This window comes from Morone saxatilis, unplaced genomic scaffold (assembly GCF_004916995.1).
Source record: "Morone saxatilis isolate NCDOM2014 unplaced genomic scaffold, NCSU_SB_2.0 Contig2, whole genome shotgun sequence".
Taxonomy (NCBI): Eukaryota; Metazoa; Chordata; class Actinopteri; family Moronidae; genus Morone; species Morone saxatilis.
Window position 1 is genome coordinate 22,441,644 of NW_023339762.1, and position 12,207 is coordinate 22,453,850.

The window sequence follows — 12,207 nt, forward strand, 5'->3', positions numbered from 1 at the left end:
GGTGCATCCCTAATATTCATTGTCCTGCAGTTGTGGTTGAAAACATTCAGATGGGTCAGATGTCCTATCATACTGCTTGATTAAAAAATAACAGATAATAGAGTTGTATAGAGTTCAATGAGACAGAAGTTAGTCCACCCAACCAATCAGTATCCTTTCCAGATAAGTGGATTTGTGTATACAGTTCCTTTTAGTTCTGTTTCATATTGTTAATGCCTCAGAATCAGCACATTAAATCAAAGCTTCATAGTCCTCCTATTGTGTAAACTAAACACATCAGCTGGCACACAATCGATTCTTTATCACATATTCAGTTCCCTGTATCCCAGAGTAGCCTCTGATGAGGTTAACAGGTTATGCTTGCTTAAAGTATGTTCTCATCTGTGAAAACACACTACTGTTGTAAATTGTAGCTTCAGGATTGGGCTCTTCACCACTTGGTGCTAGGAAAGCCGATTTTATAATCTGTTTACAGGGCAGTTAGAGAAACAATCATTAACTTTAACACTTGTGTGTTAAAGGTAGAGATGCTGCAGAGAAGGGTCACACTTTAGTAGAGCCGAATGCTTTTTTGATAATGTTCTTCACGCTTCTAGAAATATTCATATATTCAGACAGAAAAGGAACTTTGTTGACTATAAAATAAATCCTGAGATAAATAAACAGTTTTGTAGCTTTTATTCAGCACTGTAAGTCTGGAGCAGAAGGGGATTTATTGTGACCATATTTCACATTTGGTCAGACACTTAATTGGTGACACTTTTGACCCAAAGATCAAAGGTCATTGTGACCTCAAAAAGGGACTTTAGCTATAATAGTATAGTTGTTGGGCTACCTGGCAGCAGAAGGAGCAGGCAAGAGTCATGATGTAATAACGGACTTGAGCATGAAAAAAAAAAATAATAATTTGTGTGTGTGTGTTTGACCACCAAATAGATTTTTAGTCAACATTTTGTCAGTGCATAAATTAGTCTTATGACATTAAACATTGTTATTTTCCTTTTCAGGAAGGTTACCTCTGAAACCTCTTACACAGATGACAAAAATGCACCCTTGTGCATGGATTAATGGACAGTACCGGCAGCTTGGACCATCCTCACAATCCCCACAAACATACACTCAGCGTACCAATGTGGAACAGGACAGAATGTGGAATCCACAAGCTGCGACAGCAAATAACTCATACCAGTACACAGGACCAAACACAGGTGTCAGGCCACCACACTCTAACAGAGAGACGTCAAATTGGCAGACATCAGTAGTTCCTTATCAGGCAGTTTATTGTCAGCAGCCAGCTGAAGGGGAGTCTAAATATTATTATACAAGCGTGTCAGCTGGCAATCAGCAAAACTCATACACAAATACTCAAAGTCGAAACCCTAATTTGGTCACTAATGGACATAAGGTTGCCAGTCAGAGAAATTTTCATCCCAACCATGGATTCATCAAGTCACCAACCCAGAGTTCACCCAACGTAACGATAGCAAACACCACATACCCTCAGCAAGCACTCTCAGCACACTGGACCCAACAGGGTGTAGTTCATGCACAGAGAGACAGACAGACTGCTCATAACCAGAATCTCAGACAAAATGCCAATCAGCAAGGAGTCATTCCTTCCTTTCCTCCACCTAGTTATAATGTTTCTTGCAGAAACAACAGCATTACTACAAACTCATCCACAAGTGAGCTAGTGTTGCACCTTCTCAGCATGAGCCAGAAAACTCAGAAATACCCAGTTCACATCAACTCAATGCAAAACAAAGGGGACAAGACCACCTTAAACCCTGCTGGTCATACACAAGAGCAAATGTTCAAATACCAGATGATCGCAAGAATCGAGGAGGATCTACGCAAGTCGTTCCCTGCTAGCTCAGGTGGTCAACCTCCAGCGTATACTACTTCAACTGACAGAGGGAAGCAGTTCGCCAGTGATGTCAAAGTGACGGAGTCTAATCAACATATGCAACCTGTGACAAGGACTGTCACTGAAAGTTATAACTCAAATGCCCCACAATCCTCAGCCCTCAATGTTGCACTCTCCTTTCCTAAAACCACCCACATGTCAAGAACACAGCAGAGTGTGGCCGCCCCACAGCAAATCTCTGTACCAAATGTCTTCTACGTCAAAGCAACAGAAAATGGAAATGGAGGGAAAGCATCTCAATCGATGATGCCTGAGAGCAATTCATCACAGAGGAGTACCACAGAATCATCTGTAGCAGACAAACTTGAAGCTATTTTATCAGTCAAGGCAAATGACGCCTCAAATTACTCATCTCCTGGCTGCATAGGAACGAGAGCTGTTGCTGTTGTGCAACCATTGTCACAGGAAAACTACCATGTTGCCAGCAAGCATACCCCTGTTTCCTCGATCAATCAATCAACGGAGCATGCTGCAACAGATGAGTCTTTGAGGAGCCCTGAGAAATGTGTTATATCACCAGCTGTGGCAAAAACTGCTCCTTATTTGAGACATGGATCTCCTCCTTACCCAGAAAACCCAAATCAAACAATGTCCAACAACAGCCATTCAGCAGGATCCAATGATAGTAGCTTTGCATCGTCTCCAGATTCAGCTGGGCATCAACACCTGTCACAAAAAAATGTATGTGCAGAGGACACAGGATCTGAGCCAGCTATTAATATGCAAGTAGAGCAGCATGTTAAGCTAAGTGCTAATCAATTAGTGACCCCTGAAGTGCCAGTGAGCCAAAGTAAGAATCCAACTGATCCAGATTCCTGCGTTTCTGAGCTTTCCCAGGTCCCAACACTCCCATGGACACATGTCGCATTAACTGGGTTGATAGTGCAAGATGAACAAGCCCAGTCAATACTCCAACCAAGTTCTACCATGTTTAATTCTGAAAAATTAGTAAGGATGTTTTGGGATGGCAACACTATAAACTTGATAACTAAGCTCAAGACAGGCTGGTACAGGAGTTTGATCACTGATGTTAAAGAATTCTGCCAAAAACATACAACACCAGACTCTGTCATACTGTCACAAGTAAAGCCCAGCTCTCTGAAGCAACTCCAAAGCTACCATGTCCTCAAAGATAATGAAGCTTATTCAGAACCGCCCTACAAATCATCTTGGTTGAATGTCAGTGAGCAGCTAGATGACATTGATAATGAGTTTGGCTTCCCGTGGTCTTGGAAACATCATCTTCATGTGATCGAGAGTCACAGCCAGCCAGATGTGGACGAGACAGTCAACAGCTTTCCTGCACAGGCTGCACATGAGGTACCAAACAAGGTCTTGTCGCAAACTGAGCTTGAACCATTTGACTCCGGTGAAGAAAAACAAGCCTCTGCTGTTGAAGTCACTTCTACACAAGCTGCCTCTCCTAATGAAACAGAAATAGCTGATTCCAGTGACTCGTATTACTCATTTGAAATCAAAGTTTTGCCTCCAGAAGAGGCCATGGTTATCTTTAAGCAAGCTCAAAGCAAGATGCCACAAAGTATGGACACTGACCCTCAGCCAGAGATAGTCATGGATAGCTCTGTGCAGGATGAGCTACCCGAGGCTATGGATGTCACACTGAATGACTCAGAACTGAAGTCAGTCCTGCCAATACAACAGGTTTGCTGCCTGTCAAAGTGGTTGCATGTCATTTGTGGGTCAGACAAGTCTTCCAGTAAATGCCAGTGCAACGAGCAAAGTCTTGAAGATTGCCCTGACAAGACCCTTGGTACGGAAGAGATGGCAGTACAAAAGGAAGAAAACCTGTGTGTGATCAGGTCTCCCAGCAAATTTCACATGGAAGGAGAGAATAAAGTGAAGGATGGGGAGAACATCAACAATCAAATTATGACATATAGTCAGCCTGAGCTGAGTGAAAATGATCAGTCTGACGAAGAACCGAAGAACATTTCCCAAGTAAGCATTAACAGTACTCTGTCAGGCATTTTACACTTAAGTGACACAGAAGATGAAGATCTCTCCAGCAGTGACACTGAAATTCAGTCAGTCAGTGGTGGCAAAGAAATTGAAACTCTCTGCAGCACTGAAAGTAAAGCTGCCAGCCAGATGTCAGGCCTTGAAGAGACGTGTGGACAGATTCAGTTGACATCTACAGATGTGGCAGAGTCATCATCACAAACTGAAATAAGTGGGACGGCTGCCCTCCAGACAACTTTAAGCCACAATGGTAAACGTGAAACAGTTGAAAGAAAGCGGAAGAGACTGGGCAGTCATGATAGATTTCCTCCATTCCTATCTAACAAATCCAAACCCCCTGAGGATGTGGATTCACAGCCTTCAAAATGTAGCAAGGTTTTAATTGATGCAACTGATAGTAAACCTTTAGCCTCAAATGGCAGATCTGTACAGCTGGTACTGTTTGGCTCAGCATCACAAGACAAGTGTGTTTCGAATAGCAGCAGAAAGAGATATGTTTCACCTGCAGGGGCTGTGTCTTACGGAGTAGCAAGGCCTTCAGAAATTCTCAATGTATATCTCAGTCCCTTGAAGAAACAGTCTGGCCAAACTGTCCGGACAGAGGAACATTCAGTCAAACCATATATTTACGAAAAATGGAGACATTTTCTACCAACTAAAATTAGACACAGAAGCAAACTGAAAACACAGAAGTGTGCTTTTGCCTCTTTATCTGAGGCGAGTCTGATGAAAACTGAAACGGGGGCCCCCGCCACCAGTAAGAAGCTGCCAGTTTCTTCTGAAATGAGCCCTTGGAGTCGAAACACTAAGCGCTGCCTGAGTTTGAGGAAGAGGCGGTCCCTCTCTAATGGACTCAAATGCAGAGAGAAGACAAAGAAGGATGCAGTCACACTCAAACAGCCTGCTGATAAAGAGAGAAGTAACAATGAAAATGGAAGCTATCATGTCATGTCCAAGGGGAACAATGTCCTGAAGTTCAGTGTGTTACCCAAAACCTTCATCTTCAAAGATGGATCCAACGAGGGAAAGGAAACCAATGACCCTGTTTCAAGTAAGTCATAATATTCCTTGATTGATTTTGATTTTTGAACACCCACATATTAAATAAAAATAGTTTTGGTGGTAATACGGTAATGATTCTAAATTTGTCGGAACAACCAGCGAGGAGACCGAACATTTAGTTAATTTATTTAAGTCTCATTGATCAAAACACAGAATAAAAAAATTCCAACTTCACAAAAACAATTACTTGCAGACATATTGATACGATGGATGATATATAATTTTAACAGTTACTGACAAATTAACTCACTACAAACTCACTCCTATTCCTCCGTTTCATGCCTCTCCTGTCCCTGACAACAGGTTGATCTGCAATTGATTTATTGATTGAACATATTTTTACTGAACAGACTTCCAGATCTTTTCCAGGGTCATCCCAGAGGTCACTGCTTGCAACATGATACAAAGATAGTAAATGACTACAAAAAGTTAATATATAAGTAAATGTATAAATGTATAATGTTGATAGGTATGTTTTCATAAGAATTCTTTTGTTTTTGTTAGGGTTAATTGCAGCCGACTTAAAATATGCACAGTAAAATTGTGCAACCCAGTGTTGACAATGGTGAGCAGAAGAAAACTCCTGTTTATCTGGACCGGTCATGCATGAACAGACTCAACACAGAATTATTCCTCATAAGACAATATGTTTGAAAGTCAAACTCAGGAATCTTGCAGTTTCAAAATGTAAAACAGGGGTTCTTGTCTATAATTCAAGTGTTTTTGTGTTCTGTAATGCTTTTGAGTTGAGAGTTTTAAGAAAATATTTTCATCTTTTGTTTTTCAGATAAGCCTGGCCTTGATGAAGGAAAAGACAAAAACCCCAACAAAACTGTCACAACGGGTAACATAGGTAACAAACACAACTAAAACTTTTATGAATTCTTCTTATTTTTATTTTGTGGTTATTATTTAGATTACAGCTTGTCCTAATTAGTATAAATGAATTGCACCGTAGGTACATGGTATCCAGATCCTGAGAAGAAGTCTTGTCCTCTAAGTTTGCGTCCTGTCCACAAGACCTCCAGCCTCTTTGAAGAGTTCCAGAAGCAATACATGATGATGACACAGCCACCACATTGATGAATAACATGACAGATGAATGTTTCATTAGCAACAGAGAGAGTTTTCAGGTCAATTACTGTCTTCTAATATTCTTCATTTGAGAAAATTCCCTTGGAGATTGTTACAGTGATATCTTAGGGTTTTTGTATATTCAAAGAGTAAATGGAAGTTGTTTCAGTTTTATATATGCTCTTAACAGCCATACTTCTATAATATTGTTCATGTATTTTCACCAGTTTGCACACAAAATCTTCAGTTCTTTTCACATCTGTCAATGTTCATGTCATCCAGTTCATGTACGATTCCTCATGACCGAAAGACAAAGAAGTGTGTGAACTGTATATTTCATACTTGTGTTTTTTCATTTATTTCAGGTATTTATATTTTTATATTTTTACATTGAGAATATTTTCATATAATATGAATTTCATATGAATATTTTCCTGCAATATTTGCAACTTATTCTTTATAAGAAACTGAAAGAAATGTCATCTATTTTATTTTTTATTTTTTACATTTCCTACATAAAATCACAAAAATCATCTGCTGCCTTGTTTTGTATGTTCCGGGGTGAGGATGGCAGCTGGAAACGTAAAACTGTATCTTAGATAATCTGAAATAAACTTCAAAACTGTTTAATTTCACTGTTTGCAACTGTTTGTTTTGCTGATAAATAAATGAATCCTATTACACTTGAAGGTGTATTGTATGGTTTCCATTGAAACAAGAGAACAGGAATGGATACAAGGACACTGATTAGAAGTTAAATAATGTATCCTTAATTGGGCTCTAATTTCCCTCCTTTTACTAAGCCTTAAAAAATAAAAGCTTTCATACAGTGTATCCCTCAATCCAACATAATTTGCTAATTCTAAGATTAAAATAACAATGTAATGTAATGTTATGGGTAGAAACTGAAAATAATCAAATGTAGGACCTTTATCCGTCTCTTAATTCATCATATTATTTTGATTATGTTCCACCAGGAGAGTTCAGAAAGGCCTCTTTCTCTGACTTTTTTCTTCTTTTTTCACCCAGGAAAAGGAGATGAAAGACTTGGCCCGTGCCAAAGCTGCCTTCCGACAGGAAGAACCTGTCTCTGTCTGATTCCAACTAAATGGGATTACCCAGTGGTCATCCACTCGCGTATTTATTATGACTGCGAGCTCTCTTTTCGCACAGAATAAAAGGCACTCCTACACTCAGGTTTTGGGAACATCGCTTGTTGTTCTACAAAGAACTGTGGTGAGTAATTAAGTGCTTTTTTGATTGTAAAATCAGGGTTAGATTATTCCCTGAAATGTGTTCTACATCTCTTTTAGTCTGACAGGTCCACCTCCGAGAAAGAAAACTCCTTTGGGAATCCCACCATCTGGCACGCTTGTCATTCTTTGGTTTTAAAGAAGTGATTTATGAACCCCTTGGGACTTTCCAATACTGATGCAGAAACCGGCTCTGGCGATTGTATAGATTTAGTTCTAATTTAAACTATTGTAAAATGTAATCTTCCTCCTACTGTAACTCAGTTTGCCCATCCAGCATGAGAGAGGTTGCAATGTAAAATGTTTGTCTGATGTTCTGTCTTCTCTCACTAACTGGAAGTTTAAACACTCCATGTGACCTAAATTCCCTGATGCTCTTGAAATTTGGAGCCACAGTGCCACCTTTTGCACTGAAAAAGAGTGAGGTTGGTTCATTCAAACTAATAACTGGCCGATAAGAGCTGAGAGTAATACCACCCATGGCGGTTTCCGTCTTAAAAGAGAACTCGAGGCCTTCTACAACAGCCCAAAGAGATTGGGAATCTATCATTGTGGTGTGGAAAAGTCCTCCAATGGAGGTTGTGCCTTCTGTGGTCAGCTGGATGTGGTAATGCCTCTCTGGACTCGTTTCGCACACTTGCTTCCAGAAAGGTCAAAACTTGCTTCGCAGAAAGCAATATTTAATCTTAAATTTATTTAATTACCATTTCCTGTGAGAGCCTTGTGTAGGTAGGCGGCTATTACCACGTGTGTATTTGTCCTGTTCATTTGCCTTGGTAAAGGCAATCTTTTTTTTATCTGACTTGGCATTTCTTAAAATGATCAGTTACAGTTATACTTACTGTGTTGAAAACAAATTTGCAGCAGATTCCTAAGTTTCGGAATACATCTTGATAAAGACTGGCCATTTTAAAAGGGAGATTCAGTTTTGCGCAAGAGGGTGAAAAGCCAGATATGTTTTTGAAAAACAAATTCACTGTTATTAATTCCTGTGTGCTACAGTAATATAGCATCCTCCCTGCCCTCAATGCCCTGTCCTGCTCTTCTATCCTCCTCTCTTCCACTGCCGTTTCATCCTCTTCATCCTCTCTGCTTTTGCCATCTCCAACTCTATGTCCACATCCCTTATCCTTCTCCTTGGCTCTGAACTAACCTAAGAATCAAAGGTAGTGTGTCTCTTACAGTTTAAAATGGATGATTGGATGAAAAATAAAAAGGAATCAGTAGTGCCTGTACACAAGTTTGTGTTATTACCTTACTAGCAACATATCAAACATCGTATACCATCTGACTTACTAACACATTAAAATCAACTCAGATAACTTGAACCGTACAATTCGGATTGTCATGGATCCCCAGGCACATTCAGGAGATGAATCAACATAAACTCAACACAGTGATCTCACAAACGTGAAGCACTCCATGGATAGAATATTTTCGAACAGTATTTTATAGTATCATATTGCTACCACATCAACTAATCCTTACACGAAAACAGAAAAATGCTTTCCTATACAAGGCACATGTAGAAATCCTATTCATAAACTAAAAAATATAAACACATTCAAATGTACCCCGATGATAGTATAGAATTCCTTTACAAAACTCACATCTTCAAATAGGAATAGGAACTTCTCACCATACCACAAAAGCCCTCCTAAGAGACACGCCTAGCACTTATCTCCACATAATACACCTCTAGAGGAACATTATTGACTCAGCAAGAGAATATAAAAATAAAACACAATAAAACGTCGAGCTCTACATTTATAAAAAATGTTTGTTATGCAATACACATATTCTTAGACGTGGAGATGCCACGCACTGTAAATCGAACTACTCGCAGATACCACAATGTCCAAACATCCATTCATCATCAAGAAAAGGTCCCAGAATACAAAAATCAAGTCACTAAACATTTCCTGTTGCTTTGTAAAACACTTCACAGAGAATCAACAACAATGGCAAGGAAATGTCTCCAGACCTTCTGCATTCTTTTCTCCTCCTGTTCAACCTCTGTATTTCCATATCCTCTCTTACCCCTTCCGGGCCTTCTTCTCCCTCTTCTCTCCCACCGTCTCCTCCCCTTGCCACTTTCAGTGCCCTTTCGGGATGCCTACCTAATACAGGTATTATTTTAGTCAGCATTCATAGTCAGGGTTACTCACATTATTCTGGCTCTCATTTTTAGATTTAAACAATGTATTGTGTCAAGTGCCGATTGGTGTTTAAGTTACATATGTTGCATTAGTTCATATGTTAAGAGGTTAGATTAATAAATACATTTAACGTAATCTGTTGGCCAAGTGTCTTTTTTTATAGAGTTTATAAGGTGGGAAACAAATTATTTTTGAAGTTAAGTCAAATAAAATGTGAAAAATATAGTTTGGATATATGTAAATTAACTGGTGTCAATGCAAACATTAATTCATGTTAATTCAGTTAAAAGTGAATACATTAGGTTGGTTCAATTTCAATTTATTAGTTTGGTTCAATAACTAAAATGTTAAGAAAATAATTTGGATCAAGGCAAAGAATTAAGGTTGAGTCAAGTGCATTATTATTGTTTACATCAACATAAAATAATCAGGTCATAAGAAGTTACTCAATTTAGATTCTGTGAAGTCAAATATTTTAGATGTGATATCTGGACATCACTTTTTTTTTAGTTTGAGCAAGGTTATACTTTTTTTCAGTGAAGAAGACTGTGCCAAATGAAAATAAAACAGACTGAAATTATCATTAGTCCTAATTTCTATCAAGCTGCCGAACTGATACTAAATCATGGGGCAATGTGCAATAAACAAACCAGCACCGTAGCACTTAGTCTTTTATTTTTCTTACTTACTCTTTTTAAGCTGCCGTATTGTCAGTGTTAAAATGTAGTGTCTGTAATGTTTCATGCTGATTTCTGATGTATGTTGTTAGTTTCTGTGAAGCAACAGATTACAGCACTGTGCCCCAAATTTCACCTCAGGGACAATAAAGTTTATTCTATTTTATTCAATTATATAATTAATTCATTATCGCCTACCTTTCCGTTCCAAATGTGTAGGAGAAACTACGGTGGTCACAAAACGTCCATTCTGGGCTACTGTAGAAACATGGCAGTTCAACATGGCGGTCTCCATAGTAGAGGACCTACTCCCTTAGTAGATAAAACTGGCTAAGGTAACAAAGACACAACCATTTCTATATTCAGGTGATTATACACTTATGAAAACATACCTATGAATATTATTTTCCATTTCTGACAATAGATCCTCATAAATGTTACACTGGATGTTTAAGTGGGGTCTGAGGAGTTTATTTACAGATTGCAGTTTATATGTTGGCTATACACTCGTATAGCCAACATTGATGACGTCACAGGAGGTGTTGCTGCTAATAGAAAACCTGCATGTAAATGATAGAAAACAAAACATGCTAGTCTTCATCCATGTAGAGTAACAGATTGTCATTTGCTGTTGATTTACCCTTTAATAATTTAATGCTCCATTGCTGACCAAGAGAATTAATGTGGTATACAGCACTTTACTGTAATACTAACCCAGGAACTGAAGAGGAGGATGGCACATTGCAGCCGTGTGTATGTATGTATGGTCAATGTATTGACTGTCTTCCTCAGTGAGGAACCACATGCTCAATGATGTCTGCTGTAGGAAGTGTGTTTGGCTGCTGCATTGGGAGACATGTTGAGCTGATACCTTTATGAGGAAGAGCTGGCTGAACAAACTGTTTGCAATCTTATGGTCAGCTGTAAATCCCATCTACTGTGGTTCAGGAAAAAGGGCTAACAGCAGAATTTACGTGAGGGTCACAAAGCTAACACAAGCAACTAAAGTGAGCACTCAATTCAACTTAGTCTTGAAAAGTCTTTGATTTGCTAAGTTCTAGGACCAAAAGTTTAAGAAGTTACTACTTGACATTTAGATGGCTGTCTGGACAAAAATTCACCTGAGACTTCAAACACAGTTCACATCATTCACTAAAGGCCAGCAATTACACTGTGAGGAAAACTAGCTCTGACAAAGAGACCCTCCCACTGAGTTACAGTGCTTACAAAAAAGGTGAGAGGTTTTTGCAGTTTAAAAAAAATACAATAATTAGTTCAATGGAGAGTCTAACTATAGGTTGACTTTTATTTTAAGTTAAATAGTCTTGTTAAATTTACAAAAGTATAAAGCTGCTCTATTCAAGACTTTCAAATAATGCATCAAATGCATCTTTCAGCTCTTTTGCTTCTACAGCTGCAGTCTCACCACTCTCATTGACCTGTTTTTAAGCTGCAGCTTTTTTCAGTGAAAAGCTGCAATAAATCCACTGTGCGCTACCTGCTAGAACCCGACCAATTTATTGGCCGATATTAGGCATTTTCCAAACTATTGGTAACGGCATTTATAATGGCCATCAAATGAGTATTTTAAAAAATAAAATCGGAGGAAACACCCTTCAACAATGTTATGAGTGTTGGCGTTGCATAGTTTGTCCACCAGAGGGCACTCTACAACGTCCCTGTTTAAAACACTCGTGTTTAGAACCCACAAACCCTACAACCAGCTGATCCAGCCAGAGTCGGGCAGAGCGAACAAGTTATCCACGACTGAGATCGGTGAAGTGTGTTCATGGTAAGTTGGCAACTGTCACGAGACATACATTGCTTGAATAACAATTAAAAGAACATCCCCATCAGTTCTCTAAACTCAATAAGCATGACAAAAGTCATGACTACCATGTCCAGTTTTGCTGCTGTTACGTGTAAGCCGAGAGTGAAACGGATTTAGCTAGTACGTTAGTTGTTACAGTATAGTTGACTGACTGTCGGTTTAACTCAGGTGTCAAACTTACGGCCCGCGGGCCGGACAACTGTAACTCACACTGTACATTTACTGCTAGACCTGATAACTTTCT

General features: G+C 39.1%; 1 protein-coding gene across 1 annotated transcript; it reads left to right on the forward strand.

Annotated features, from left to right (window-relative positions):
- Window positions 1-638: 638 nt before the first annotated feature.
- si:ch211-106e7.2 lies at window positions 639-6,729 on the forward strand. The gene is made up of 3 exons (XM_035665493.1): window positions 639-4,958; window positions 5,757-5,822; window positions 5,928-6,729. Exons 1-3 carry the CDS (start codon window positions 1,037-1,039, stop codon window positions 6,050-6,052), a joined length of 4,113 nt encoding a protein of 1,370 aa, XP_035521386.1. The 5' UTR covers window positions 639-1,036; the 3' UTR covers window positions 6,053-6,729.
- Window positions 6,730-12,207: the final 5,478 nt, after the last annotated feature.